At 34.6% G+C, this 27,624-nt stretch overlaps 1 protein-coding gene across 5 annotated transcripts in view; it reads right to left on the bottom strand.

Annotated features, from left to right (window-relative positions):
- Positions 1-27,624, bottom strand: part of PPFIA2 (PTPRF interacting protein alpha 2) — a 476,859-nt gene that overhangs the window by 445,507 nt on the left and 3,728 nt on the right. For all 5 annotated transcript variants that reach the window (XM_036867009.1, XM_036867010.1, XM_036867008.1 and 2 more), the window contains exon 2: positions 24,504-24,754. In XM_036867009.1, the coding sequence (XP_036722904.1) occupies positions 24,504-24,752 (249 nt within the window). In that variant the 5' untranslated portion in view covers positions 24,753-24,754. The remainder of the gene's footprint in view (positions 1-24,503; positions 24,755-27,624) is intronic.

Genomic DNA, 27,624 nt, shown 5'->3' on the forward strand with positions numbered 1-27,624 from the left:
GCCTGCCAATGCAGGGGACACGGGTTCGAGCCCTGGTCTGGGAAGATCCCACATGCCGCGGAGGAACTAGGCCCGTGAGCCACAACTACTGAGCCTGTGCGTCTGGAGCCTGTGCTCCGCAACAAGAGAGGCCGCGATAGTGAGAGGCCCGCGCACCGCGATGAAGAGTGGCCCCCGCTTGCCACAACTAGAGAAAACCCTCACACAGAAACGAAGACCAAACGCAGCCAAAAATAAATAAGTAAATAAATAAAAAATAAAAATAAAGGAATTCCTTAAAAAAAAAAAAAGCTGGTTCTTTGAGAAGCTAAACAAAATTGATAAACCTTTAGCCAGACTCATCACGAAAAAGAGGGAGAGGACTCAAATCAATAAAATTAGAAATGAAAAAGGAGAAGTTACAACAGACACCGCAGAAATACAAAGCATCCTAAGAGACTACTACAAGCAACTCTATGCCAATAAAATGGAGAACCTGGAAGAAATGGACAAATTCTTAGAAAGGTATCACCTTCTAAGACTGAACCAGGAAGAATAGAAAATATGAACAGACCAATCACGAGTAATGAAATTGAAACTGTGATTAAAAATCTTCCAACAAACAAAAGTCCAGGACCAGATGACTTCACAGGTGAATTCTATCAAACATTTAGAGAAGAGCTAACACCTAACCTTCTCAAATTCTTCCAAAAAATTGCAGAGGAAGGAACACTCCCAAACTCATTCTATGAGGCCACCATCACCTGATACCAAAACCAGACAAAGATACTACAAAAAAAAAGAAAATTACAGACCAATATGACTGATGAATATAGATGCAAAAAATCCTCAACAAAATACTAGCAAACAGAATCCAACAACACCTTAAAAGGATCATACACCATGATCAAGTGGGATTTATCCCAGGGATGCAGTGATTCTTCAATATACGCAAATCAATCAATGTGATACACCATATTAACAAATTTAATAGTAAAAACCATATGATCATCTCAATAGATGGAGAAAAAACTTTTGACAAAATTCAACACTCATCTATGATAAAAACTCTCCTGAAAGTGGACATAGAGGGAACCTTCCTCAACATAATGAAGGCCATATATGACAAACCCACAGCAAACATCATTCTCAATGGTGAAAAACTGAAAGCATTTCTTCTAACATCAGGAACAAGACGAAGGATGTCCACTATCATTTAACATCGTTTTGGAAGTCCTAGCCATGGCAGTCAGAGAAAAATAAGAAATAAAAGGAATACAAGTTGGAAAGAAGAAGTAAAACTGTCTCTGTTTGCAGATGACTTGATACTCTACATAGAGAATCCTAAAGATGCCACCAGAAAACTACTAGAACTAATCAATGAATTTGGTAAAGTTGCAGGATGCAAAATTAATGCACAGAAATCTCTTGCATTCCTGTACACTAACAACGAATGATCAGAAAGAGAAATTAAAGAAACAATCCCATTCATCATTGCAACAAAAAGTAAAATACCTAGGAATAAACCTACGTAAAGAGGTAAAAGACCTGTACTCAGAAAACTATAAGACACTGATGAAAGAAATCAAAGATGACACAAACAGATGGAGAGATATACCATATTCTTGGATTGGAAGAATCAATATTGTGAAAATGACTATACTACCCAAACCAATCTACAGATTCAATGAAATCCCTATCAAATTACCAATGGCATTTTTTACAGAAGTAGAACAAAAAATCTTAAAATTTGTATGGAGACACAAAAGACCCCAAATATCCAAAGCAATCTTGAGGGAAAAAAATGGAGCTGGAGGAATCAGACTCCCTGACTTCAGACTCTACTACAAAGCTACAGTAATCAAGACAATAGGGTACTGGCACAAAAACAGAAATATAGATCAATGGAAAAGGATAGAAAGCCCAGAGATAAACTCACGCACCTATGGTCAACTAATCTATGACAAAGGAGGCAAGGATATACAATGGAGAAAAGACAGTCTCTTCAATAAGTGGTGCTCGGAAAACTGGACACCTACATGGAAAAGAATGAAATTAGAACATTCCCTAACACCACACACAAAAATAAACTCAAAATGGATTAAAGACCTAAATGTAAGACTGGACACTATAAAACTCTTAGAGGAAAACATAGGAAGAATACTCTTTGACATAAATCACAGCAAGCTCTTTTTTGACCCACCTCCTAGAGTCATGGAAATAAAAACAAGAATAAACAAATGGGACCTAATGAAACTTCAAAGCTTTTGCACAGCAAAGGAAACTATAAACAAGATGAAAAGACAGCCGTCAGAATGGGAGAAAATATTTGCAAACGAATAAACAGACAAAGGATTAATCTCCAAAATATATAAACAGCTCATGCAGCTTAATATTAAAAAAACAACCCAATCAAAAAATGGGCAGAAGACCTAAATAGACATTTCTCCAAAGAAGACATACACATGGCCAAGAGGCACATGAAAAGCTGCTCAGCATCACTAATTATTAGAGAAATGCAAATCAAAACTGCAATGAGGTATCACCTCACACCAGTTAGAATGGGCATCATCAGAAAATCTATAAAAAACAAATGCTGGAGAGCGTGTGGAGAAAAGGGAACCCTCTTGCACTGTTGGTGGGAGTGTAAATTGATACAGCTAGTATGGAAAACAGTACAGAGTTTCCTTAAAAAACTAAGAATAGAACTACCGTATGACCCAGCAATCCCACTACTGGGTATATACCCAGAGAAAACCATAATTCAAAAAGACGCATGCACCCCAATGTTCATTGCAGCACTATTTACAATAGCCAGGTCATGGAAGCAACCTAAATGCCCATCGACAGATGAATGGATAAAGAGGATGTTGTACATATATACAATGGAATATTACTCAGCCATAAAAAGGAACGAAATTGAGTCATTTGTAGAGACATGGATGGATGTAGAGACCATCGTACAAAGTGAAGTAAGTCAGAAAGAGAAAAACAAATATAGTATATTAACATATATTTGGAATCTAGAAAAATGGTACATATGAACCGGTTTGCAAGGCAGAAATAGAGACACAGATGTAGAGAACAAACGTATGGAAACCAAGGGGGAAAGTGAGGTGGGGGTGTGGTGGGATGAATTGGGAGATTGGGATTGACATATATACACTAATATGTATATAAGAACCTGCTGTATAAAAATAAATAAATAAAATTCAAAAAAAAAGGAGATTGCATTTTAAAGGTGCAATGGTATAAAATTTAAGTTATGCAAAATGAGTAATTCTAGAGATTTGCTATGCAACATTGTGTTGTAGTTAACAATCCTGTATTGTGCACATTAAAAAAAATTAAGATGGTAAATCTCATGTTAAGTGCCCTTACCATAAGAAAAGAAATTTTTAAATAAATAAATATATATAAAATAAAATAATTAGGGAAACCTGTATTTAAATCCTGCTTCTGATACTTACCAGTAGTGTGAGAGAGAAAACATACTTCTCTGAGATTTTTATCTTACTATACATAAAACGGAATTAAAGGGACTACTTTCAGTACTCTTTCTTTCTTTTTTTTTTTTGATGAGATTGTTTTAATCCATAATGTTTCTTTTTTTCCCCTCAACATCATACTATTTATTTATTTATTTTTAAATTTTTTTAATTAAAAGAAGTTTTATTTTATATTGGACTCTCATGAGAACAAAATAAAACAGTTGAAGGAGTCAGTTAATATAGTACTTGGAAATTTGTGATCAACATGCTTCTTCTTTTCCCCTATTCCACTACTCTGAGATTTTTGCTCTTGTTCTTTATTTGCATACTTCCATCATTGTCAAACTTTTGTCATATATAATCATAAATATAGGTTTAATCATCAGTCACCTCAAATAAGCTAAGCATTCCTTGAAGGCAGAGGCATCTTTCATTTACCTTTTTCATTTCTGTAAGTGAAGTACAGTAACACCCCAGGATAACCTACATGCCTGCCCTTTATGTTCCCTTACTACTAGTCACATGCCTCTCTATAACATAGACATTTTATTATAATGTTTTGATTAGGAATCTGTGTCTTCTGAAAATATGCAGAATCATCGAGTGCAGGAATAGAGTGTCTCTCAGCTTGAAAATGATCAATATTTGTCCTAGATAAAACCATGGTCTCATGTTACCACTGTTTTCTATTTAAGGTGCATATAGCACTCAGATCTGAGAATACTGTGGTGAAAATGATAGGTGCTCTCCCTGTGCCTCTGGTGCTCACAGTTTGATTTTCTCTTTAACCCCAAGTGAACCTCTTCAAACATCTAACAATCGTTAACTGCAGATAAAGCCAGGCTCAGCACTGCATTAGTAGTTTGGGGAGATACAGAGATATAAGATAAAATCTCTATATTCTCAGAGAATGCATTTGGAGAAAAAAAAATACATGAAATGACACTGAGCAAGACAGTATTAATAAGAAGTTTAGGCTTGTAATTTAAGTTATGAGGCAGACAGTGGAATATTAGGAGGAAGAGAGGCAGATTTGAAATCAGATTTTGAAATATAGTAAGAAGATTAATAATTTATCTTCCATATTAGTGTTTTCCAAATCTAATTATATGAGTTATCTGAGGTGATTATTAAAAATATGAAATTGAAATATCCAGAGAAGATGATGTCATTGTCAACAAGCACTGTGATTTCTTATTTTCAGTGAAGTTTTTGAAAACTGTTCTAGAGGACTAGGAGCTGTGAAAAAATATTTTTCTAACACCTTCATTGAGAAATAATTTAAATACCATAAAATTCATCTGCTTTAAGTGTACAATGCCATGATTTTAATGGATAGAGTTATATAATCATCACCACAATACAATTTTAGAATATTCCCATTACCCCAAGATCCCTAGTGCTCACTTGCAGTCACTTCATTTTCCCACCTCTAACCCTAGGAAACTATTAGTCCACTCTCCATCTCTATAGCTTTGCCTTTTCTAGGTATTTTATATACACGGAATCATACTCTATGTGATCTTCTGTGATTGGCTTCTTCCCCTTAGCATAATGGTTTTCAGTTTCACTTATGCTGTAGTATCAGTAGTTTGCTATTGGTGTTGCTGAATAGCATTTCATGACATGGATATACAATATTTTGTCCATACATTTGCCAGTTGAGGGATGTTTTTTCCACTTCCATTTTTGGCTATTATGAATAATGCTGTTATGAACATTTGTAAACAGACTATATGTGGACATATGTTTTCATTTCTCTTGGGTAGATTTCTAAGAATGGAATTTATGTTTAACTTTTTTAGGAAACTGCCAAAATGTTTTTGATAGTGGCTGTACTATATTAGATGCCAGTCAGCAATTTATGGAAGTTCTAGGTTCTCTACAACATCATTAACACTTGATATTGGCTGTCTTTTTGATTATAACATTCTCGTGGGTGTGAACTGCAGTCTCATTTCAGTTTGGAATTCCTAATGACTAAAGGTGTTGAGTAGATTTACATGTGTTTATTGATATCCACTTATCATCATTAGTGAAACGTCTATTCAAATTGTTTGCCCACTTTTTTAATGTTCTGATATCTTAATTTTTTCCAGCTTTATTGAGATATAATTAGCATATAACAGTGTGTAGGTTTAAGGTCTACAATATGATGATTTGATTACATTTAAACATCATAAAATGATTACCGCAGCAGGATTAGTTAACACCTCCATCACATCAAATAATTACTATTTTTTCCTTGTGCTGAGAGCATTTAAGTTCTACTCTCTCAGCAATTTTCAGGTATGTAATACAGTATTATTAACTACAGTCACAATGCCGTACATTAGATCCCCAGAAAGTATTCATCTTATAACTTGAAGTTTGTACCCTTTGACCAACATTTCCTTATTCTGCCTCCACATACTACCTCTCCACTCCTGCCCGCAGTCCCTGGCAACCACCATTCTACAATCTGTTTCTATGATTTTGGCTTTTTTAGATTCCACATATAAGTGATATCACACAGTATTTGTCTTTATCTGACTCATTTCACTTAGCATAATGCCCTCAAGGTCCATCCATGTTGTTGCAAATGGCAGAATTTCCTTCTTTCTCATGACTGAACAGTATTCCTTTATGTATATATCACATCTCCTTTATCCATTCATTTGCTAACAGACACTTAGGTTGTTTCCATATCTTGGCTATTGTGAATAATGCTGCAATGAACATGGGAATGCAGATATCTCTTTGAGGTCCTGATTTCATTTCCTTTGGATATATATCCAGGAGTGGATTGCTGGATTATATGATAAATCTATTTTTACTTTTTAGAGGAACCTCCATACTCTTTTCCATAGTGAGTGTACCAATTTTGTTGGTGCTCCAACTTGTCCACTGGAAACTTGGACTTCCACAAAGACTCTCTTGATTATTGGTGATTGTCTAAGACATTGCTCTCCAGTGGCTTCTGGACCCCAGCCAAGAGGGGCTGGAGACAGTTCACGGGCCACTGCAGGGTCCACAGCTGGGACCAGGGTCTATATGTCCATTACTCAATACACAGTGGGTGAGACTCCTCCCAGATCTCTTGGCATACAGTGCTGAACCCCACAGCTTCCACAAAGGCACTTTAATCCATGAATGGAATGCCAAATTGTTGTTGTTGAGGGGGCAGTATGAGTGAGGAACTATTATTAGACTATGTTGTTGACATCCCTTTCTGTTTAGGAATATTTTAATTATCTTATTATTGAATTGTGAGAGTTCCTATTATATCCTGAATGCAAGTCCTTTATCAGATAAATACTTTGGGAATGTTTTCTTCTAGTTGTCTTTGTCTTTTCATTTTTCTTTATGGTGGCTTATAAAGTATCCATTTTTAGATTTTGATGAAGTCCATATATCAATTTTAATGGATTATGTTTTTAGTGCCATGTATCTTTGCCTAATCCAAGGTCTCAAAGATTCTCTCCAATTTTTCTTCTTCTAAAATGCATAGTTTTGCTCTAACATTTAGGTCTCTGGGCCATTTTGAGTTAATTTTTGTGTATGATATGGGGTAAGAATCTAAATTAATATTTTTATGTGAGTATCCAATTATCCCAGCATTTTTTGTTGAAAAGTCTATATTTTCCACATTAAACTGTCTTGGTATATTTGTTAAAAATCAGTTGGCCATAAATCTAAGAGTTTTGTCTGGTACTCTCTTGTCTTCCATTGTTCTATCCTTATGTCTGTGCTTAATCTATTTTAAGGATATGTTTATCCTTAAGCTATCTTGATTACAGCACTTTTAGAGTAAGTTGTGAAATCAGTAACTGTAAGTCCTTCAATTTGTTATTATGTTTCAATTTTGTTTGGGCTATTCAGTGTTCTTTGCCTTTTCATATACAATTTAGAATCACCTTCCTCCTTCCTGCAAAAAAGCCTGCTGACATTTTTGATAGGAATTGTGCTCAGTATATAGATCAATGTGTGCATATGTGTTATCTTAATTTTGAGTCTTCCAAAACATGAACATGGAATGTCTCTCCCTGTTTAGGTCTCTTTAATTTTTATTAGCAATATTTTATAATTTTCAGTGTGTGTTTTCACTATTCAGTTTCAGTACATATAAAGCTATGTATTTTGTTAAATTTATTCTCAATTATTTTGACTTTATTGTGGATGGAAATGTTTTCTTAATTTATTTTTTTACTTTTTGATACTAGATAGAAACACAATCAATGTTTGCATATTCATCTTTTATTCTGTGACCTTCCTGAACTAGTTTATTGGTTCTAGTAGTTTTGGAGGTTTTTTGTTTTCTTTTTGTGGACATGGAAGCATTTTAAGAAAGGGAGTAGCATAGTCATATTAGAATTTTAAATAGATGATTTTGCAGCTGTGTGGAGGATGTATTAGAAGGAGGAAATGCTGGAGGAAAAGTGATGATTTTTCAACACTGTTGGAAAGTTAACTGACAACCAGAATCCAGCAGGAATATGTAACAAATTAGGAATACATCAGAAAATGAATTAAGAAAGATAATTGATTACTATTTTTCACGGAACTGGGCATGTTTATTTTAAGAAAATTGCTTTAAGCTGTCTTTTCAATTAATTACATTATTGAGCTCATTAAAGCTCATAGCCTTCTGCTTCTAGTAATGGCATACTGCAAGCTGAACGAGCTTTGTTGATAAGAAAAACTACAAATGTTCCACATTAAAAAAAAAATTGGTTCACTTATGATATAATACAATAAGAAAGATAGTAAAGAATTGAGAGTTTGGGATCAGGAGAAGGCTAGATCTCAAACTTTTAGTTGCTTTTTCCCTAAGTTTAGAGGGACTGGCTCAGCACATTTGGCAGCTTCATGGGGCTAGAGGGACAGGAATTGGAGTCAATTCCTGACAAGATAGAATGGCCCTGGTGAATCCTCCTCATTTGGAGTTGAGACTCTCAAGGGCTGTACTCTAGAAGGATTAACTCCTGGATGAAGGATCTTCCCAGAAATTATTTGAATGGAGGTGATTAAGGATCGCTACTTTTCCCAGCCACCTTGCCAAAATAAATAGATATTTTCTTCAGAGGAAGATAATATAATCCTATAACTAAAATGACTTCCACTAACAATTTTACAAATAAAATGACTGCCACATAGTCAAAAATAACCATGCATATGAGATGACAAGACAATAAGAATGAACAATAACAGAAACAGAAAACAACAGAAATAGACATAGGAGTTACAGATACTGAAGTTATCTAAAAGACAAAATAAATATACTTCCAGTGTTCAAGATGGTAAAAGACAAGATGGTAAATTTTCACAGGAAACTGAAAATTAAAAGACAAAACAAATGGAAACTGTAGAATTGAAAAGGACAATAAACACAATAAAGAACCAAATAAATGAGCTCAACAACAAATTAGATACAGCAGAGAAAATTGGTGAATCAAAAAGGTAGGTACAAGTAAGATTCCTGATAAATCATAAAGAGACAAAGGGATAGAAAATAAAGAAAGGGTATATGAGGCATAGAATGCAAAATGAGAAGAATAAGCATACGGGAAGTAGAATTCAAGAATGAAAGGAAAAACAGAATTTGACGGTAGCAATGCTTTCTAAAAATGAATTAAAATTTTCCCAAAATAATAAAAGGCATTAAGTTACAGTGTCAGTAATACCTATGAACACAAAACAGGAAAAAATAAATACATTTTATTGTAAGATCATCATAGTAAAACTTCTTAAAAAAAAGAAACATTCTTTAAAGCAGCCAAAAGGAAAAACAAAAAAACATACAATTTATTCTCAAGGAGGCAACAATTAAATTGGCTACTGCCTTCTCAATAGCAACAATGAAGTTCAGAATAAAATGATATGTTAAAAGTGCCAAAAGAAAATACCACTAACCTAAAATTCTATATCCAGCAAAAACATCCTTCAAGAATAAAGGTGAAATAAAGGCATCTTCAGAAAGCCCTAAGCTGAGAAATTACTTATCTTTAGATCTACACTAAAGAAAATATCGAAGGCTGCTCTTCAGGTAGAATAAAAATGACCTCAGATGTAAGATCTGAGATCCAGAAAGAGTGATTAGTAACACAAGTGGTAAATGTATAAATAAATCTAAGGGAAATATTGCCTCTAGACAGCTACAAAATAATATCTTCACATCATACGCATGGAAATATAAGGTAGGAAAAGTACACATTAACATTACACTTTGGAAATGGGAGGGAAGTCTAAAAGGGAGGGGATATCTGTATGTGTATGGCTGATTCATTTTGTTGTGCAGTGGAGGCTAACACAACATTGTAAAGCAACCATACTCCAATAAAAATTAATTAAAAACAAACAAACAAAACAAAAAAAACAAAAAAACCAAAACATTACACTTTGGTACACTGAAGACGGATGTTGTAATTTATACATTAACTATTAGAAGAAAAGCAAGAGTGTAAAAGTGCCAGAGTAATAGAGGGAGGAAATTGAATGATAAAAAAACATAGTTAATCAATTCAAAAGGAGACATGAAATGTTAATAACAGAAATGCAAAACATATAGAGAAAATAAAAAGTCCTTAGTAAGACAGTAGATTAAGTACAAATATACAGGTAATCACAGTAAATATAGAGAGACCAAATAATTTAAAAAGAAAGATTGATAGACTGCATAAAAATAAAATCCAGAATAAAATCCAGAAACTATTTGCTATTTGTGATACATGTACAGACACAGACACATTGAAAGTAAAAGGATAGAAAAAGATGCACAGTGCAAACACTAACAAAAAAGAAATCTGCTATAATACTATTAAAATCAGACACAATAGAATTTATGAGAAAAGGCCTGTCTAGGACACTTCATGATGACATAAGGTTAAACTGGCCATGAAGTCAACAATGATTCAGCTGAATGCAACTAATAAAAGCCTCAAAACATATGCAAAAATTAATATAATTGTAAAGAGAAATAGGAACTCTATAATCATAGTGGGAGTCATTAAAACTTGTGATTTATACCAACGTAGAACTTTAGACTTGGAATTGTAAAATGAAATTACATTTTTAAAAGAAAAGTTACATTTACTTAACAATGTTACTTTTAAAAATGTGATTTTAGAAATCACATCTTTTCTATGAAAAAGATGCTAGTAGATAAGTTTCTTCTATCTCTAGCAATGTAAACTGACATGGAATATTTTGTACAGACTGAATATAGTTCATAAGACCACATTCTGATGACAGAATATATCAGGCAATAAAATCTTTAAATGACATTTTAAATAAGAATTGTTAAATAATATTTCCCATACATAAAATTAACAATGATAAAATAATATTGCCATTATTTGGAATTAATTGATCATTAGGTGAGAACTTCATCATGAAAAACTTTCAAATTAATAACCAGTATTTTTTTAACTTAGTCAATTAAAAATCTACTATAAGTCACCAAAACAGAAGTGAATTTTCTAAACTCTAACAGGAATAGAAAAAAATTTGAGCCAAAATATATATCTTAAAGCAGCGTACCGCGTACCGTAAAAGTGGGCATAAAAAGAATCATAGGTAAAAATAACCAGAAAAATTAGTTTACTGTAGAACAATGTAGTGTCAAATTCTAATCATTCCCATTCTTCAACAATTTCCTCTAACATCAAAATTAACATGGGCTTGCAGTCAAAGAAGCATTTCAAAGCGGAAATCTTCTGCCAAAGAACTTGAGGAATAACTGTTAATTCTTATACCTGCCTTTGAAAGCAACCTGAGATCTGATCTCTTGAACACCTCCTGGGAGGGGTGGGAGGAGGGGATAAGAGCCAAGAGAGAAGAGATTTACTTTGTTCCCATAGTACCCATTCCAAGTTCCAGGATAAGGGATCTCACTTTATGGGAGGCAAAGAAGAATTTAAAAATTTCATTTTGGGAGAATGTGTCCTAATTCAAGGATCAAGAAAGAAATTACCTATTATTCAGAATCTCACTCAATAAATTCTGTCATGTTTGGGGGAAATTAGTAGACTTTTATGTAAAAAAAATCACTAGAACCACAAATAAAACTTGGTTTAGAATACAAAGTATAATTTAAAATTCAAGTCCTATGTACCTTTGGCCTGCTAATCTTCAATAAGATTAAATCGCATAATCTTTAAGACTGTTAAATAATCAGACAAGAAATTTTAAGGGCTTACTAAGGGCCATGCAGCATAAGCTAACACAGAGCTACTATTTTGTAAACTAATTAAATTGCAGAGGTCAATACAAAGATGTATGATATAATTAGCTAGGGTGTGATAGTCATGTTTTAAAAGAATTCCACAACTGTAGTTCTAAACTCTCTCTCTTTTCCCAAACTACAGCATTTTTATGGTTGCTACCTAGCTTTGAGCCATAAGGCTCTGAAGAGAAATATCCAGGAAAAAGTAAATAGTGTGAATTTCAACGTCTTTGTTACTGAATCTAGATTTTCTCTTCAAAGATTAACAAAAAACAAATGAATCATATGCGTGCTAATATTAAGTATACCAAAGTACATTATAAAATTTATTGGAAAACTCAGGTTAGAAATTCATCTTGAGAATACTAATGGCTTTTTTCTCTTAATATTTATTTTTAGAGAATGAGAATGAGAGCAAGCAAAACAATAAATAAATAAACTGCTTCAAAAATAAAAACTAACTCAAACATTCTACTTTTATCTTTGTTTTTCCATAAAATGAAAGTCAGGTATAGATGTCAAACAGTGGTAGTAGTTTTGTAACATCACAAAACTATTTATACCATTTCTTTTATGAAAGCTGGCTTAATTTCGGAAGTAAACTCCTTAGTAAAAGAGCATGAAAAATGTTAAAAGAAATGAAATTTGAAGTCAAAAGAACTTGGAGTAATATCCTTATTTATACCTTCAAAGCAAGTCATTTACATTCTGATCTCCCATGCTCTGATTTGTAAAATATTCAAAATGCCACCACCTCTTGATATAAAACTCACTTCATTCTGGAAGGGGCTTTGAGGTGTAATATTAACACCAGACTCATATATACTATGACTTTAGCATTATAAACACTTTAGCCATAAGGCTTTATAAATTGTATTTGTTCTTTTGTTTTAACAAGATACTTAATATATGCTATCTAACATGTTTATGACTATATGACTTGCCATATAAGTACAAAATATAGAGAATGTGTTCAAAAAGCAAAGGAATAATTTTTGCTTTCATTTTATTATTTAGTTTTTTTGAACAACAACTAAATGCCAGATACTGTTGTAGGCAGAAAGCACAGCTGTGAACTGGTAAAAAAGAATCCCCTGGCTTCATGGAATAGAATCTAGTGAGGGAGAAAGAGATAATAAACAAGACAAAGAAATAAAATATGCACTGTGTTGGATGGTTATAAGTGCTATGGAGTAAAAGCAGAGAAGAAGGACTGGGAGTATTAAGGAGGGGGCTATTATAATTTTAAATGAGTGATCAGGCATGGCCTCACTGAGAAGGTGATAGCTGAGTAAAGCTCAGAATGAGTTGAGGGAGCAAGTCACATGGTTTTATGGGGAGGCAACATTCCCAGGCCTAGGGAAGAGCCAGGGCAAAGTCCCTAAGGCAGTTGAATGCCTGACATGTTGAAAAACAAGAACATCAGGATGGTAGGAGTAGAGTGAGTGAGCTAGACAATAGCAGGAGATGATATCAGACGGATAAAGAGGAGGAGGCAGAGATGTTAGACCTCTGAACCAGTTTAAAGACCTGGGCTTTTACATTGAGATGGAAAAGCATTTCAGAGATTTGAGCAGATGTGAAACAAAATCTGACCTACCTTTTATCAGAATCAGGATCTCTCTTGCTGTTGTTTTTGCAGTAAACTGATAAGGTACATGGATACAAGCAAGGAGACCAGTTAGCAAAATTCTGATCTCTTGGAAAAGATGGTGACTCTTACTCTTAAGATGTAGTTGTAGAGGTGATTATAGTGGTTCAATTCTATACATACTTTGAAGATAGAACTGAGAGGCTTAACTGCTAAACTGAATACAGAATGTGAAAGAAATAAGACACCAAGGTTTTGGCCTAAGCCCACATAAGATTGACATTGCTATTAACTGAGATGCAGAAGACTAAATGAAGGTCATGAACGCAGTTTTGGACATGTTAAATTTCTGCATTTGACAGCATGAGTCTGAAGGTCAGAGGAAATGTCTGGATTAGAAACATAAATTCCAGAGTCATCAACATTTAGGTGGTATTTAAAACCAGGAGATGGAAGAGATCATCAATGGTGTCAATAGAGATAGAAAGAGAAAAGGTACAGGTATTGAGACCTGGAGTAATCAAGTATTAATGAGTCAGGAGGATGAGAAGTAACTAACAATAAAGACTGAGGAGTGACCAGTGAGGTAGGAGAAAAACCAGGCAAGTGAGCTGTCCTAGAGCCAAATGAAGAAAAGTACAAGAAAAGCGTCTAATAAGCAGGAACGGAGACTGAGAATTGATCACTGCACTTAGCAATATGGAAGCTATAGATAATGTTTGCAAGAGCATTTTAGATGAAGTTGATGTGGTGAATGCCTGAGTGGCATAGATTCAAGAGAAATGAGAGGAGAGAAATTAGAAAGAACAAGTATAGGAAAAAAAATTTTTAACTTTCGCTGTAAAGGGAAAGATAAATGGGGTGGTAGCTTGGTAGAGCAGGGTTGTTAATAGATTTTTTAAATGGGAGAAATATAAGCATATTTAATGCTATTCGTTATAATCCATTACAGATGGAAACATTGATGATGTAGGAAAAAGAGGGAAAATGTTTTGTCCTAGTATAGCAAGAGGGGAGGAGATCTAGAACACAGAAGAGGGAACTGGCCTATTCTAGGAACATGGACGGTTCATCACAATAGAGAATAAAAGGCAATAAAATAACTAGAAACAATAGTTTCAGAGAATTTACAAATAAATATAATATTCAGTAGATTATAGGCATTGTATTCTTATTACCACAGCATATTCCTAGAAACCATAATTGGCCAAGGTCTTAAAATTAAAAAAAATATATATGTATACTGTAAACACAGAACATGACACAGAGCAGGCCCTAAAATATTTGTTGAATAAATAATAATTCTGTATTAAATGACTATGAATAAATAAAGCTAAGGTGCATACCCTTTATAATCATTTGAAATTGGCAAAAGTATACAACATATTAAACAGTACTAGAATTCCATCTTTTATATGTAAGTAAACAGAAGCCTGAGAAGTTCAATGGTTTTCTGTCGTCACAGGGTTTGGCAAAATTGAAACTGAAATCCAGGTATTGTAATTTCTAGTTAAATACTTTTCCCTGAAGCCTATACTGTCTTGCTTATTAAATTAAAAAAAGGCACATAAAAAGGCAAATTCATGGTATCATAAATATGAGGATTTGGGATCCTTGAATAATTATATTCAGTATAATTATACCAACTCTAATAATCATTTCACATTTCATTAATAATAATTTTATTTTAATAAAATTTTCCTTATTAGAACTTAGGAGTAGTCCTGATAAGTGCTTTCAGTGGCCCATGTCTCTTAAAGGTTTCTACAGATGTTTAATACTTCTTTAAATCTAGATGAACATAATGAAGTAAAGAAGATGGCTTAGAATAAAACAAAAGTAAGCCATGAATGAAATTCTGTTTGAACAGGTTACTTAACCTAGTAAGTTTCAGTTTTTTATCATCTCTAAAATGAGAATAATGATAACAACCACAATTGGAATGTTTTGAGGATTAACTGAGATAATACATCTAACCAGTTTAATGAAAGAGCTGGTTTCAGAAATGAATACTATTATATCTCCTCTGATTCCCTCATGTGAAGAAATTAACCCCAAATGAAATTTCAGCCAGATGTCTTAGCTTTTCTGCTCATGCTTAGAAAATAAACCATCTGTCCTTTTGTTCTGAAATTATGCAGTCTAACAATTTCATAGGTCTGGTTCAATATAGGGCTGTATAATATACTAGTTCTGAGCTCCTATCCAACCTAAAGATGTGCCATCCCCCACCCTTCACACGTAGTTCAGGCTTGTTTCAAGCTTTGAAGTAGGTCTGAGTTGGAGGATGAGGGCATGGTGGTCTCTCTTTACTCTGACATCCCCCACCCATAGCAACAGTTTCTGACCCTTCTAAGAATCAGGGCCAGGGAAGGGGAAATTGGGGAGAAAGATCACAGTGATATGGGCTGACCTAGTTGTCATCTATGATCAGGGCTTTCTGAATGGCAAATACACAATCAATGAGCCTTCTTCTGGGGCGTGTTCGTGGCTTTCTCAAAGAACCCCTCTGTAGGTTCTTCCCCAGTTTTACTTGACTTGCTCTCAGTTTCTTCTTTGAAATCAGTCTCCCAATTTGTTACTCATTGTTCACCATTTAGAAACCTGGGCTTCTAACAGTCTACTCAGTCTGTGGGTTTACACGAAGATAACCCTAAGTAATATCCCCTTTTGAGGGAACCATTTGCTCTTCAAAAAATTAACCTTTGTCTTGATATTGGAGGAGCTGCAGTTTATCTGAGAAATGACTCTTCAATCTGCCATAGAGGCAGGGGCCTCTCCAGCCACGGCTGTGACTTTCAGACTTCAGCCTCTATATTCTCCAGCTTCTGGAGGAAACCCATCAAGCTCAGAATGTTTCCCCTGAAGCCCTTCTCACTTGGCTAAGTTGAATAGGAATCACCCCATGCCTCATACATGGAGTAGGAGATTATGCACAGCAGACCAACAGCTATGCAAAACAGTTCTGTCTCTCTTTTAACTTTACCAACCTTTGTAGAGTCTTAAAATAGAGTTTTACCTAACACTGGATTTATTAGTTGGATTATATGTTAGCACATCCTGCAAATAAAGTCTTGTACCTCACTTATTTAGCCTCCCCTCAAACAGAAAGACTTCCATTTTAATATCTGGATGCTTAAATAAAAACATTGCCTGGCATAGGCAGAGTGTTCAGAAATGTTAGCTATTACTATCATTCATCTTCTATTTATTATTTAACGTTTAAAAAGTGGCTAGATGAGGAATTGCTCACAGAAAAAAATTATGAGAAAAAAGTCAAAAAGACTTAAGAATGAAGACAATGTGGTGTCATAACAGTTAAGAGAGTAAAATAGTTTTTTTTTTTTATTGTTTTGTTTTGGGAAGTAATTTTTGAGAAGGGAGTTAATCACAGTGTCAAATTTTGCAGTGAATTTTAATAAAACAAACCTATTGCATTCATCAATTAGTTACTGGTAGTGTAATTTTTAGCAAGGTGTTAGAGGAGAAGCCCAACTGCAGTTGCTCAAAAAGTGAATAGAAGTTGAAGATATTGAGACAGTGAAAATAGACAAGTTGGGAAATAAAGGAAAAGAAAAGATAGATTGGTAGCTAAGTGGAGACACAGTGTTAAGGAACTCTTTTATTGGTATTGTACTTGCCATCATTTACTTTTAAGGAATAGATTTGAATATGTTACCAAAAAGCCAGTTGAGAGGGAGAGGGAGAAATTGAAGATGCTGGAGATAAAAAAAGTCAAAGGAGGAGATGAAAAGGAGGGGATCAAGGATTTGGAGGGAAGTATTGGTCTTAAACAAGAAAGGCAATGCTTAAGATTGGAGAACATAGGTAAATAAAGATGAGTATGGGTATAAATAAGTGTATGGGGGTATGTGGGAAAAGAGTGAGTACTGAAGAACAACATACCTTGTAGCCTATGAGGGGAATGGTTATGAAGAATTAAGGACATGGGAATTTCAAGATGAAATAATAGCATCACTTGGCACAAAGATGCCAAGGAACATGAAGAATGAAAAAGGATCACTAGATTTGCAAAACGTGTACCCATTGGTGGCATACAGGAGTGTAGTTTTAGGAGAATGGTGATGAGAGAAGCCTGATTATAAGGGTTAAAAAAGAAAAGAGAGGGACTTCCCTGGCGGTCCAGTGGTTAGGACTCCACACTTCCACTGCAGGAGGCATGGGTTCGATCCCTGGTGAGGGAACTAAGATCCTGCATGCCACACGGCATGACCACACCAAACAAAGAGATATAAAGAAAGACAAATAAAGGGTTATAAATAACAGGAAATAAAGGCTGCAGGTGAATACCATTTCGTTTGGCCAGGGGAACAATACCTAACTGGAAGAAAGAGAAACACATTAAGAAGAGAATAACTGGGCTTCCCTGGTGGCGCAGTGGTTGAGAATCTGCCTGCCAATGCAGGGGACACGGGTTCGAGCCCTGGTCTGGGAAGATCCCACATGCCGCGGAGCAACTAGGCCCGTGAGCCACAATTACTGAGCCTGCGCGTCTGGAGCCTGTGCTCCGCAACAAGAGAGGCCGCGATAATGAGAGGCCCGCGCAGCGCGATGAAGAGTGGCCTCCACTTGCCACAACTAGAGAAAAGCCCTCGCACAAAAACGAAGACCCAAAACAGCCATAAATAAATAAATAAATAAAAATTAAAAAAAAAAAAGAATAGAATAACTATAATCAGAGGTAGCAAAATATGCAGCATCTTTCTTTTTGACAGGAGCGAGGGTTATAACTCTTGTGTATGTGGTGTGGTGGCATTAGGTTTCATTGAAAAGGAAGGAGCTCAATCCAGATGTTATCTTCTTAGCACAACAGGAAGGGTGTTGTTTGACTTAATCAAGGGACGTGAGACTGGCCATTGAGGAAGTGAAGAATTTGGGAAAACCATTTAAGAGAGTGTAGTTAAGATTTTTTTTTTCCTTAAAGAATGATCAATCAAAGAACTTACAAAATTTGATAAAGATTGTGGAGAGTAAGGATTTTTAGTGCTTTCAACTTGTGCTGGTGTTCATTATTACCCAGTAAAACTGTGCAGTTAAGTTTGGCTAAGGATAATGATGATAATATCTATGGTAATAATAACAGCATCAAAAGCTGCATGTAACATTATTGAGCATGTACTATCTGTAAGGCACTGAATTGATCATTTGCCATGTTCCAGCTCATTTATTTCTCATAATGATCCTATGAGGCAGGTTCTATCATTATTTGAACTACGTACTTTGACCAAGGTTATTAAGCTAGTAAGTAGCAAGCCCAAAAGATACCTAGGTAGAGCGCCTCTAGAATAAAAGTGACTTCTGTAACTCCCTGTAAGTTTCACTTAAATATTTTGCATTTTAAGATGTTAAAATATAAATGTATCCCTCTTCTCCACAAGTAGCCTCTTTTAACTTAATTCCTCATCAGAATATATACTGGCACATCCCAGTTTATGAAAAATACCAGGTGACATTTTATAATGTTTAGGGTTTCTGAAGCACATACACACACCTCCTTTTAACTACTCTTAGGGTAGATATCATCCCCTCCTTCCAATTAAGGAAACAGAGTTTCAGAGAAGTCAAGTTACTTACCAATGGTATCTCAGCTAATAAGTGGAAGAACTCCAATTCAAATTCAGATCTTCTAACTTAAGTCCAAAGTCATGGCCATTTAGTTCATTATCTGGCTATGTCCTTTCTTTCTCCTCAACATTCTTTACATTAACATGTCTTTCTTAGTTTCAAGGTTCACAATGCTATTTCAAATTCCCACACCTCACCAGAACTATTACATTATCACAGTAAGCTCTCCTAACATAAATAATGACCAAAATGATGGTAACTGTGTTTCATCTGTCTTTGTAATTTTGCCATGTGATGCTGCATTGCTTTGCACTCTGTCTCTGGGCTTGGCCAAGGGGTATTACAAAAAAAAAAGAAAAAAAGAAAAAAAGACCCAAGCAGAAGCTTAAAAGTACTTGCTTGTTTCTGCTTTGCTCTTACTCCTTTGCCATCACCATGAAAACATGCAAAGACTAGCCTATTGAAGGATTAGACACACGAATAGAGTTGAGGGGCCCCTGTTGGTGCAGCTAAGGCCATCCTAGATCAGATAGCCAGTTAACATACAGTTGACTAAGCCAACTTTCAGCCAGCCAGTGGCATAGTGAGCCCAGCCAAGATCAATCCAAGTCAAGGTCAGCTGAATTCCATAAACCCATTATTTTGCATGACAATGAGGTTTTGCATTGTTTGTTACATAGCATTATTTTAGCCATAGATAACTGATACATGAGTATTATATAACCTCTCCTAGATCAAAATGGCAGAATATTATTCCTTCATTATTGCCTTATCATGTCACTAGTTCACTCAAACTTCTACTGATTACCCTGTATACAAATGTCTGTCCTTAGCTTTCACCACACGTATGAACAGGCTGCAATCCTCCACTGTCACTATACAAAACTTCATTCCTACCCTACAGCCCTTCAACAAACAATCTGTTAGTTATTCTCCTTATTTAACTCCTATCTACTCTTCTCTTTTTAACCAGGTATACTGCTAGATCAACTGTCTCCTTTATGCAAATTAGGAACACCAAGCCTAGCCTGGAAAGCAGAACACAGGCTGAACTTTAATCCCCCACGTGTCCTTGAGCAGGGTCCTCTCTGCACAACTGTACTGTCTGATGCGAAATACCCTCTAGCCCTTTCTAACCTTTTCTTAAAAATATCTCTCTAATATCACTTTCCACATGAAACTTTCTGTAGTTAATAACATATCAGTATTATGGTGCAAATACTTACAGTACTTCTATAATCTTCTGGTACTATATTAATTTGGATCCATTTATATCTATTTCCTAAGTTCTCTGGGAACCAAACTATGTTCCTTTTTTTCTATCCCCTTTACAACATATGTAATCATTTACTAATACACAGAAGACCCTCAATATATGCTCTATCAGGTGCTGAAAAGAAATTTTAAACTTTTATATCTAACGACTTTTTGCAATGGAAGTTTCACTCCCCTTACCTCTCCTTTAAATATTCTTAGTGAACATATTAGTAATTGGTAAATATTTGCTCTGTTTTCAAAAATGTTTAAGACTGTTTATTTTATCAGTATTCCTAGCAAATTATTCTAATACTCATTGACATACATATGCAGAAATTAGTTCATCTTTTAGCATTCTGGATGAAACAAATGCAAGCATTTCCATATTTAATGCCTCATAAATAAATGCATCAATTACTTATATTACTTTCCTTAATCATCACAAACTACCTTGTGAGGTATTAGTATTAACCACTTTTTGTAGCATGTCAATTTGAAGTCCTGACTCAAGCTGATAATGTATGATAGAAACACATTACAAACCAGATCTTCCTATGTCAATTTTTTTCCTCTTTCTACCTCAAAATGCATATACATTTAGTTTAGTTTTACTTTAAAAGCCCTCACTGTGGACCCGGTACTCTGCTGATCCAGAGGGTTGTAGGTCATTGAGATATACTCCTGTTCTCAAGGAGCTTATAGTCTAGGGTGGGAAACAGACACATAAACAGATAATATAATGATAAAATGATAATGGTAAGAAACACAGAAGACATGTATTTGGGAATTCAGAGAAGACTTCCTAGAACAGACAAATTCTTGGCTAGGATGAGAAATGAACCAGACAAAGATATTGAGGAAGAACTTATGGGCAGAAAGGAATATGCTTGAAGGAAAAAGACTGGAATAGCATGATGTTTGTCAGGACACAGCAAGCAGTGTGCTATTATTCAAGCAAACAATGTGACACATTTACAAAAGTGGAAATGTTAGGAGATAGAGCAAAAAAAGAAATTAAGGGTCAGGTGGCAAAGAACAGAAAAGAATAGAGAGATCTGAGGATTATTTAAGAGAAAAAAACAGTATGGCCCAGTTCAGAGATGGGGAAGAAAGCAATCAGCTATGAGGACTCTCAGCTGTCTGGATGAGGAGTTAGGGCAGATTTGGTCGAGTGGCAGGCAGATGATAACTGAGTTTGGGCATGTTGAATCTCAGGTTCCATAGAACATTAAATGGATCTGTGCATTAGAAAGGTAGAAAATCGGTGTATAGCTTAGAAACATCAGGCCTAGAATGTGGAATGAATTATCAGTCCTTGTTAAACACAGTTACACTCCATCACATAATGAAAAAGTAAACAATATGACTACAAAATACTTTTCATGGTTAGGATTGCTAAAATCACTGCTGCATTTGTTCATAAAAAATGTTATAGGAGAGAAAATGACTAAAGCAAAGCACTAAATCATCAACAACTAAAAACTATTGTATAGGCAATTGAAAACATGATATGTCATAAAGTTTGACTCTGCTTTGAATTCTATCCCATGTTTGCTAAAACAAATTTTACTTTTATGTTATTGTAGTAGTTTTCAATTTTACATACTTTATTTCTGCCTCAAAACTCACATTTATGGGAGTCATTTTCTCCTTCCAGGTAAATGTCAAATGCAATGCCACCAAACAGCGCAGGTACATTGCTCACAAAATATTTTAAAAGATTCAAAGATACCAATTAAAGAAGAATTTTATATTCCTCTATTACTTGCAAAAAACTTATAGCCCTAAAGTTACAGATGAGGTTATTAAATACTTGCTTTAACAAATGGCAGGACCATCACTATCTTTAAGGACCTGTGGATTGCTAGGGGTATTAAATATTTCTAATAGTGGAATACAAATAAATATTGAAAAAATGTGTCAAACTATTTATAAAAGAGATTGGAACTATAACCATCTAAATGTACAGGCTCATAATCCTTAATCTATAATTCCAAAACTCAAATACTCTGAAAACTGATATTTATTTGTAAGTATATTGCAAACTTGATTGGTGGCAAAACCAGACCATAATAACATGAGGTCATTTATAGTCTTTATATTTTCCACACAGTAGGAATATTCATAGAATTCTCTTCAGAAATATGAAAGTGTATAATTATAGGGTGCTTCCCAGAATCTCGCTAGTGGAGTGTTCCATAGTATACATTGTACACATACAGAAAATTGGGGAAACTCTAAAACACAAGGGGTTTAGATAAGAGATTGTGCACCAGTATAATTAAAATACAAAAATGTTTAACTTAGATGGTATTATAATCTAGATTTTCAACATAACTGAATGCTACAATTAAAATATTTTCATTCCTGTACTTTTAAGAAGAGATTTATCTACACAATATAGTTATGTATGAAAACATTTCCAGTTTTCTCCTTTCCTCCCAAATATCTTGTTCTAGTATTTTATTTTTACAACATCCTTATAAAATTGTCAACCATGTGTTTATAGACAGAGAAAAAAAATTTAAAAACCAAATTATTCTTAGAATCACCTTGATAGTGTTAAGATCCCAAATTGATAGCATCAGGCTTAAATAAAATATAAAAAGATAACTGTAGGAGGAATACATGTGTAGTCCTACACTTACGACCAAAGAGTCAACTTCTAAGAAGAGTGTGGGGAAATTGGGGAATACATGGCATTTATGCAACTCAATTATAAACTTCAGTTTTCTGCTGTTCTAATACATAATAAAAGTATGCTCAACTTACCCCCAAATATAATACAATCCTATATTTCCTAATGCAACACTCTGTCCACAAAGAGAAATGACTGCCCCATTCTGTGCTTGTCACAGAAGGTAATGAATAGTGTGATTGGTTCTGAGACCAATCCTGGTTAACAACATTAACCAACTCAAATAATCTTTGAGGAGAGTAAGCATGATGATAATCATTCTAGAAATCACCTTATGAAGAACAATTGGGAAGACTGAAATGTCTAGCTTCAAAAATATAATTCTTAGTGAAGATATGATAGCTGTCTTTTGAAATGAATCAACATATTCTATGTGATTAAACAAATTAGTGTACCAACAGGTTAGAGTTATTGGAAATATTATTGCATCTCAACACAAGGCAGACTGAAAATGAAAAGAACTGGGACAGGAGTTATGGAATTACCTAATGGGAATGTGACAGAGCATTCTAGGTGATCCTTTTTATTCGGAGAGTCATGAATATCTCAACCTCATACTGCAAGTTAATAGTATGGCTGGGTTTAGAATTTTATCAACTTTGATTATATAATTTTCAATGTTTATGAAAAGATATTTCCTACAAGACATAACTTCATGGAGAGAGGTCAACTCTTGAACATTTGCTATACTGTCTTTTAAGTAGAGGGCCAATCAAACTTGTATTTAAAAGAAAAATATAGTTTATTGAGGGGTGATTATTAAAAACGTCATTCATATTCTATGATTTTTCTCATACCTAAAATAAACACAATTATGCTATTCTTAAATAAGAGAATTGACTCATTATTAAATTTGTATATAAATTAGCTGAAAATCCTTAAAATGTTGTTTTTTCTATAAAATAAGACATATGACAATAATATATTAAAAATAACATTGTTATTTTTTATAATATTACTACATATAATAGTAATATTATTATTACATATACATATACATAATGCATATAACATGTTATTACATAGTACATATAAAATAATTCTTTTATAAATATTTACTTATAAAATAAAATTGTTAAAATCTAACAATTTTAAGTTTGTGAGAATAAAGCTGAACTTTTGCCTTTTCTCCTATTTCCAAAATATTTTTTTTTTAAAAGAAACTGGTCAAAATGTTGTTTTCAGAAGAGAGGGTAATACATCAATAAGTTCAAGAATTTTAAGCAGGTGTCAGGCATTATTAAAGAAAGACAAATAAAAAATATTGGACAGCAGACTTCCAAAGTACTATTATTTCCAAAGACAGACTACATAACTGAAAATGTAAAGTACATATTTCCAAATGTCATAATAGTGTTTAAAAAGTAAGAAGGAGAAAACTATTCCCACATTCTTGTAATTAAAAGCTGATCAACAGGTAATTTTCCACCTCCACCAAAAAACAGATAAAATTTTCAAGAGAAAGACCAGATAGGAACTCATGTTTCAAATCCCCCACCACCGAAGTACCACAATTTTGTTTGAGGCAAGGTTGCATGTGAATTAATTATCTATTCTTAAGTTTTTCTCACCAAAATTTGCATATCATATCTACTAAGGGCAAAAGTAATTCTAAGAATGAGAATAAAGCAAAGCTTATTTAAGTCTTATCACATTTTCAGTTGCAGTAGGAAGGACAGAAGCTCCCAGGAGGCATACCTGTGGCAGGGCTGAATTGAGCTGTCTCTGGAGCGAATCTCTGTCATAGATGACATCCTGCAGTCTTTGCTGGGCAAGTGAGAGGCTTTCTTGGGTTTCCCGAAGGGTGTCTAGAAGACGATCCCTTTCATCTAGCATATTCACCATCAGCTGCTCAAAATGGGAGTCAGAGTCCGAGCCACTGCTTTGGGACCCCCTTTGGCTCATTGGGGTGTCCTCATTAATTGTGGGCATCACTTCACACATCATTGCTTAAAAAAAGTAAAAGGGAGGGAAGTCTTAGTAAAAAAATGATTTCCAATAATCCCACCTGACCCTCAACTCTCCAAACTCTTTGCAACTCATCAACCTAATTGTCTATTTCTCCTCTACCCACTGCCCCAATTCCAATGATGCTAAAAGTTTTGACTTCAATGAAATATGATTCACTGACTTCCTCCATCTAACATGCTTTCTCTTTTCATGACAGTCTAAATATCTCCTACCTACAAAACACAGCTTGATTTCACCTACTTCTCAAAGTTTTTTTCATGATTAACCCCACCTAATTCAGTTTATAATAAGATGTTACTAAGCTTATTAATTGATCACCTTTCTTTCCCTGCAAGTTTACAAATCACTTATAGCTAATACCTCCATCTTACCCTTATTCGTTATTATGTTGTTAACAGCAAGCATAGTGTCTGGCATTTAACAGGTGGGAAGTAAATGATGCTTGTATTTAATAATTGAATGAATTAATGTTCATTCTGTCATTTAGAAAATCCCCAAATAATTGAGTATTCATTTTATATAAAAATTAGCTTTTACTTTTTAATTTTATCAATTAATTTTTTTCATACAACTAACTTAAAGCTTCTTGACTTTACAACTCCCATTTTATTATTGGGTTGGCCAAAAAGTGCCTTTAGTTTTTAAGTAAAAATAAAAGACACATTTTTCATTTTCACCAAGAACTTTATTGGAACAACGTAGTTACCCTTTTGTACCACTACCTTCTGCCATTTTTCAGGCAACTTCATAATTCCATCTTCCCAAAACTTTTTATCTTTTTGAGCAAAGAACTGTTCCAGGTGCCTTTTAAATGATTTTTTTTAAAATTTTATTTATTTATTTATTTATTTATGGCTGTGTTGGGTCTTTGTTTCTGTGCGAGGGCTTTCTCCAGTTGCAGCAAGCGGGGGCCACTCTTCATCGCGGTGTGCGGGCCTCTCACTATCGCAGCCTCTCTTGTTGCGGAGCACAGGCTCCAGACGCGTAGACTCAGTAATTGTGGCTCACAGGCCTAGTTGCTCCGCGGCATGTGGGATCTTCCCAGAGCAGGGCTTGAACCCATGTCCCCTGAATTAGCAGGCAGACTCTCAACCACTGCGCCACCAGGGAAACCCCCAGGTGCCTTTTACAGTCTTCCAGGGAATTGAAATGTTTTTCCATTAAGAGAATTTTGTAAAGACCTAAGTAAATGGAAATCTGAAGGTGCAACGTCTGGTGAATACGGCGGATGAATCAGAACTTCCCAGCCAAGCTGTAACAGTTTTTGCCTGGTCATCAAAGAAGCATTCGGTCTTGCGTTATCCTGATGAAAGATTATGCGTTGTCTGTTGACTAATTCTGGACTCTTTTCGTCAAGTGCTGCTTTCAGTTGGTCTAATTGGGAGCAGTACTTGTTGGAATTAATCATTTGGTTTTCTGGAAGAAGCTCATAATAGAGGACTCCCTTCCAATCCCACCAGATACACAACATCACCTTCTTTGGATGAAGACTGGACTTTGGTGTGGTTGGTGGTGGTTCATTTCACTTACCCCACAATCTCTTCCATTCCACATTATTGTACAGTATCCACTTTTCATCGCCCATCATAATTTGTTTTAAAAACGGAACATTTTCATTACATTTAAGTAGAGAATCGCATGCAGTCAAGAAGGTTTTTTTCACTTAACTTATGTGGAACCCAAACATCAAAGTGATTAACATAACCAAGCTGGTGAAAATGATTTTCAACGCTTGATTTGGATATTTTGAGTATGTCGGCTATCTCCTGCATGGTATAACGTTGATTGTTCTCAATTAATGTCTCGATTTGATCGCTATCAACTTCAACTGGTCTACCCGACCGTGGTGCATCGTCCAGTGAGAAACGTCCAGCACAAAACGTTGCAAACCACTTTTGACACGTTCGATCAGTCACAGCACCTTCTCCATACACTGCACAAATCTTTTTTTTGTATATCGGTTGTGTTTTTACCTTTCTTGAAATAATAAAGCATAATATGCCAAAAATGTTGCTTTTTTCCTTCCATCTTCAATATTAAAATGACTACACAAAAATTCACCAATTTTGATAAGATTTTTTTAAATGCACACTAATATGACAGCTGCCACATACAGTCTAACAAAATTGTTTTGAATGAAGTCAAAGATAACTAATTGCCACTAGAGCCAGCTTAAGGAAAAAAAACGAACGAACATTTTGGCCAACCCAGTACTTTTATATACTCTCTTCCTGAATTCCTACAGTAGTCTACACAGAGTAGACAAGTGATTCTGACTGAATTAGACATATGCTTTATGAAATAGACTGAGATGCATAAATTTGTTTAGGTTATTATACTACCAATTACACTATTCCTTTGTTTCCTGTGAGCTGCTTTGTCTGGTTTCCATCCGAACAATACAAACTAACACTCTTTCAAATATTCCACAGAACAGATGCCATAAATTACATTAGCTAATGTATAAACTTCACATCCTAACTACTAATCAGGAGTCAGTCATAAAATAAATGAACTGTTCAGAATATTTTTAAATTATTCATTTAAAATAGAAAACACAGACATTAAGATGTAACATTGACCTATTGTGTAGCATTTTTAAAATCAGAAATTATCTTATTTTCTCTTTTCTATCTTATGTTTAAAAAAAAATCAAATCCATCTCAATTTCAGTTGTACTGAGGCCAGGAGCTGTTAATTAGAGGGCTTGGTTTTGCAGAAGTCTTATGTGGAGAAAGGCTGGTTTGGCTGTTGATCCTGGAGCGTTCTTTGGTTTTATAATACATTGTCAATTCATTTTTCTGCCTACATATTCCTGTCCTTGGGGAAAATATTTCTGATGATATCT

The sequence above is a fragment of the Balaenoptera musculus genome, chromosome 10, assembly GCF_009873245.2.
Source record: "Balaenoptera musculus isolate JJ_BM4_2016_0621 chromosome 10, mBalMus1.pri.v3, whole genome shotgun sequence".
NCBI classification, from domain to species: Eukaryota; Metazoa; Chordata; class Mammalia; order Artiodactyla; family Balaenopteridae; genus Balaenoptera; species Balaenoptera musculus.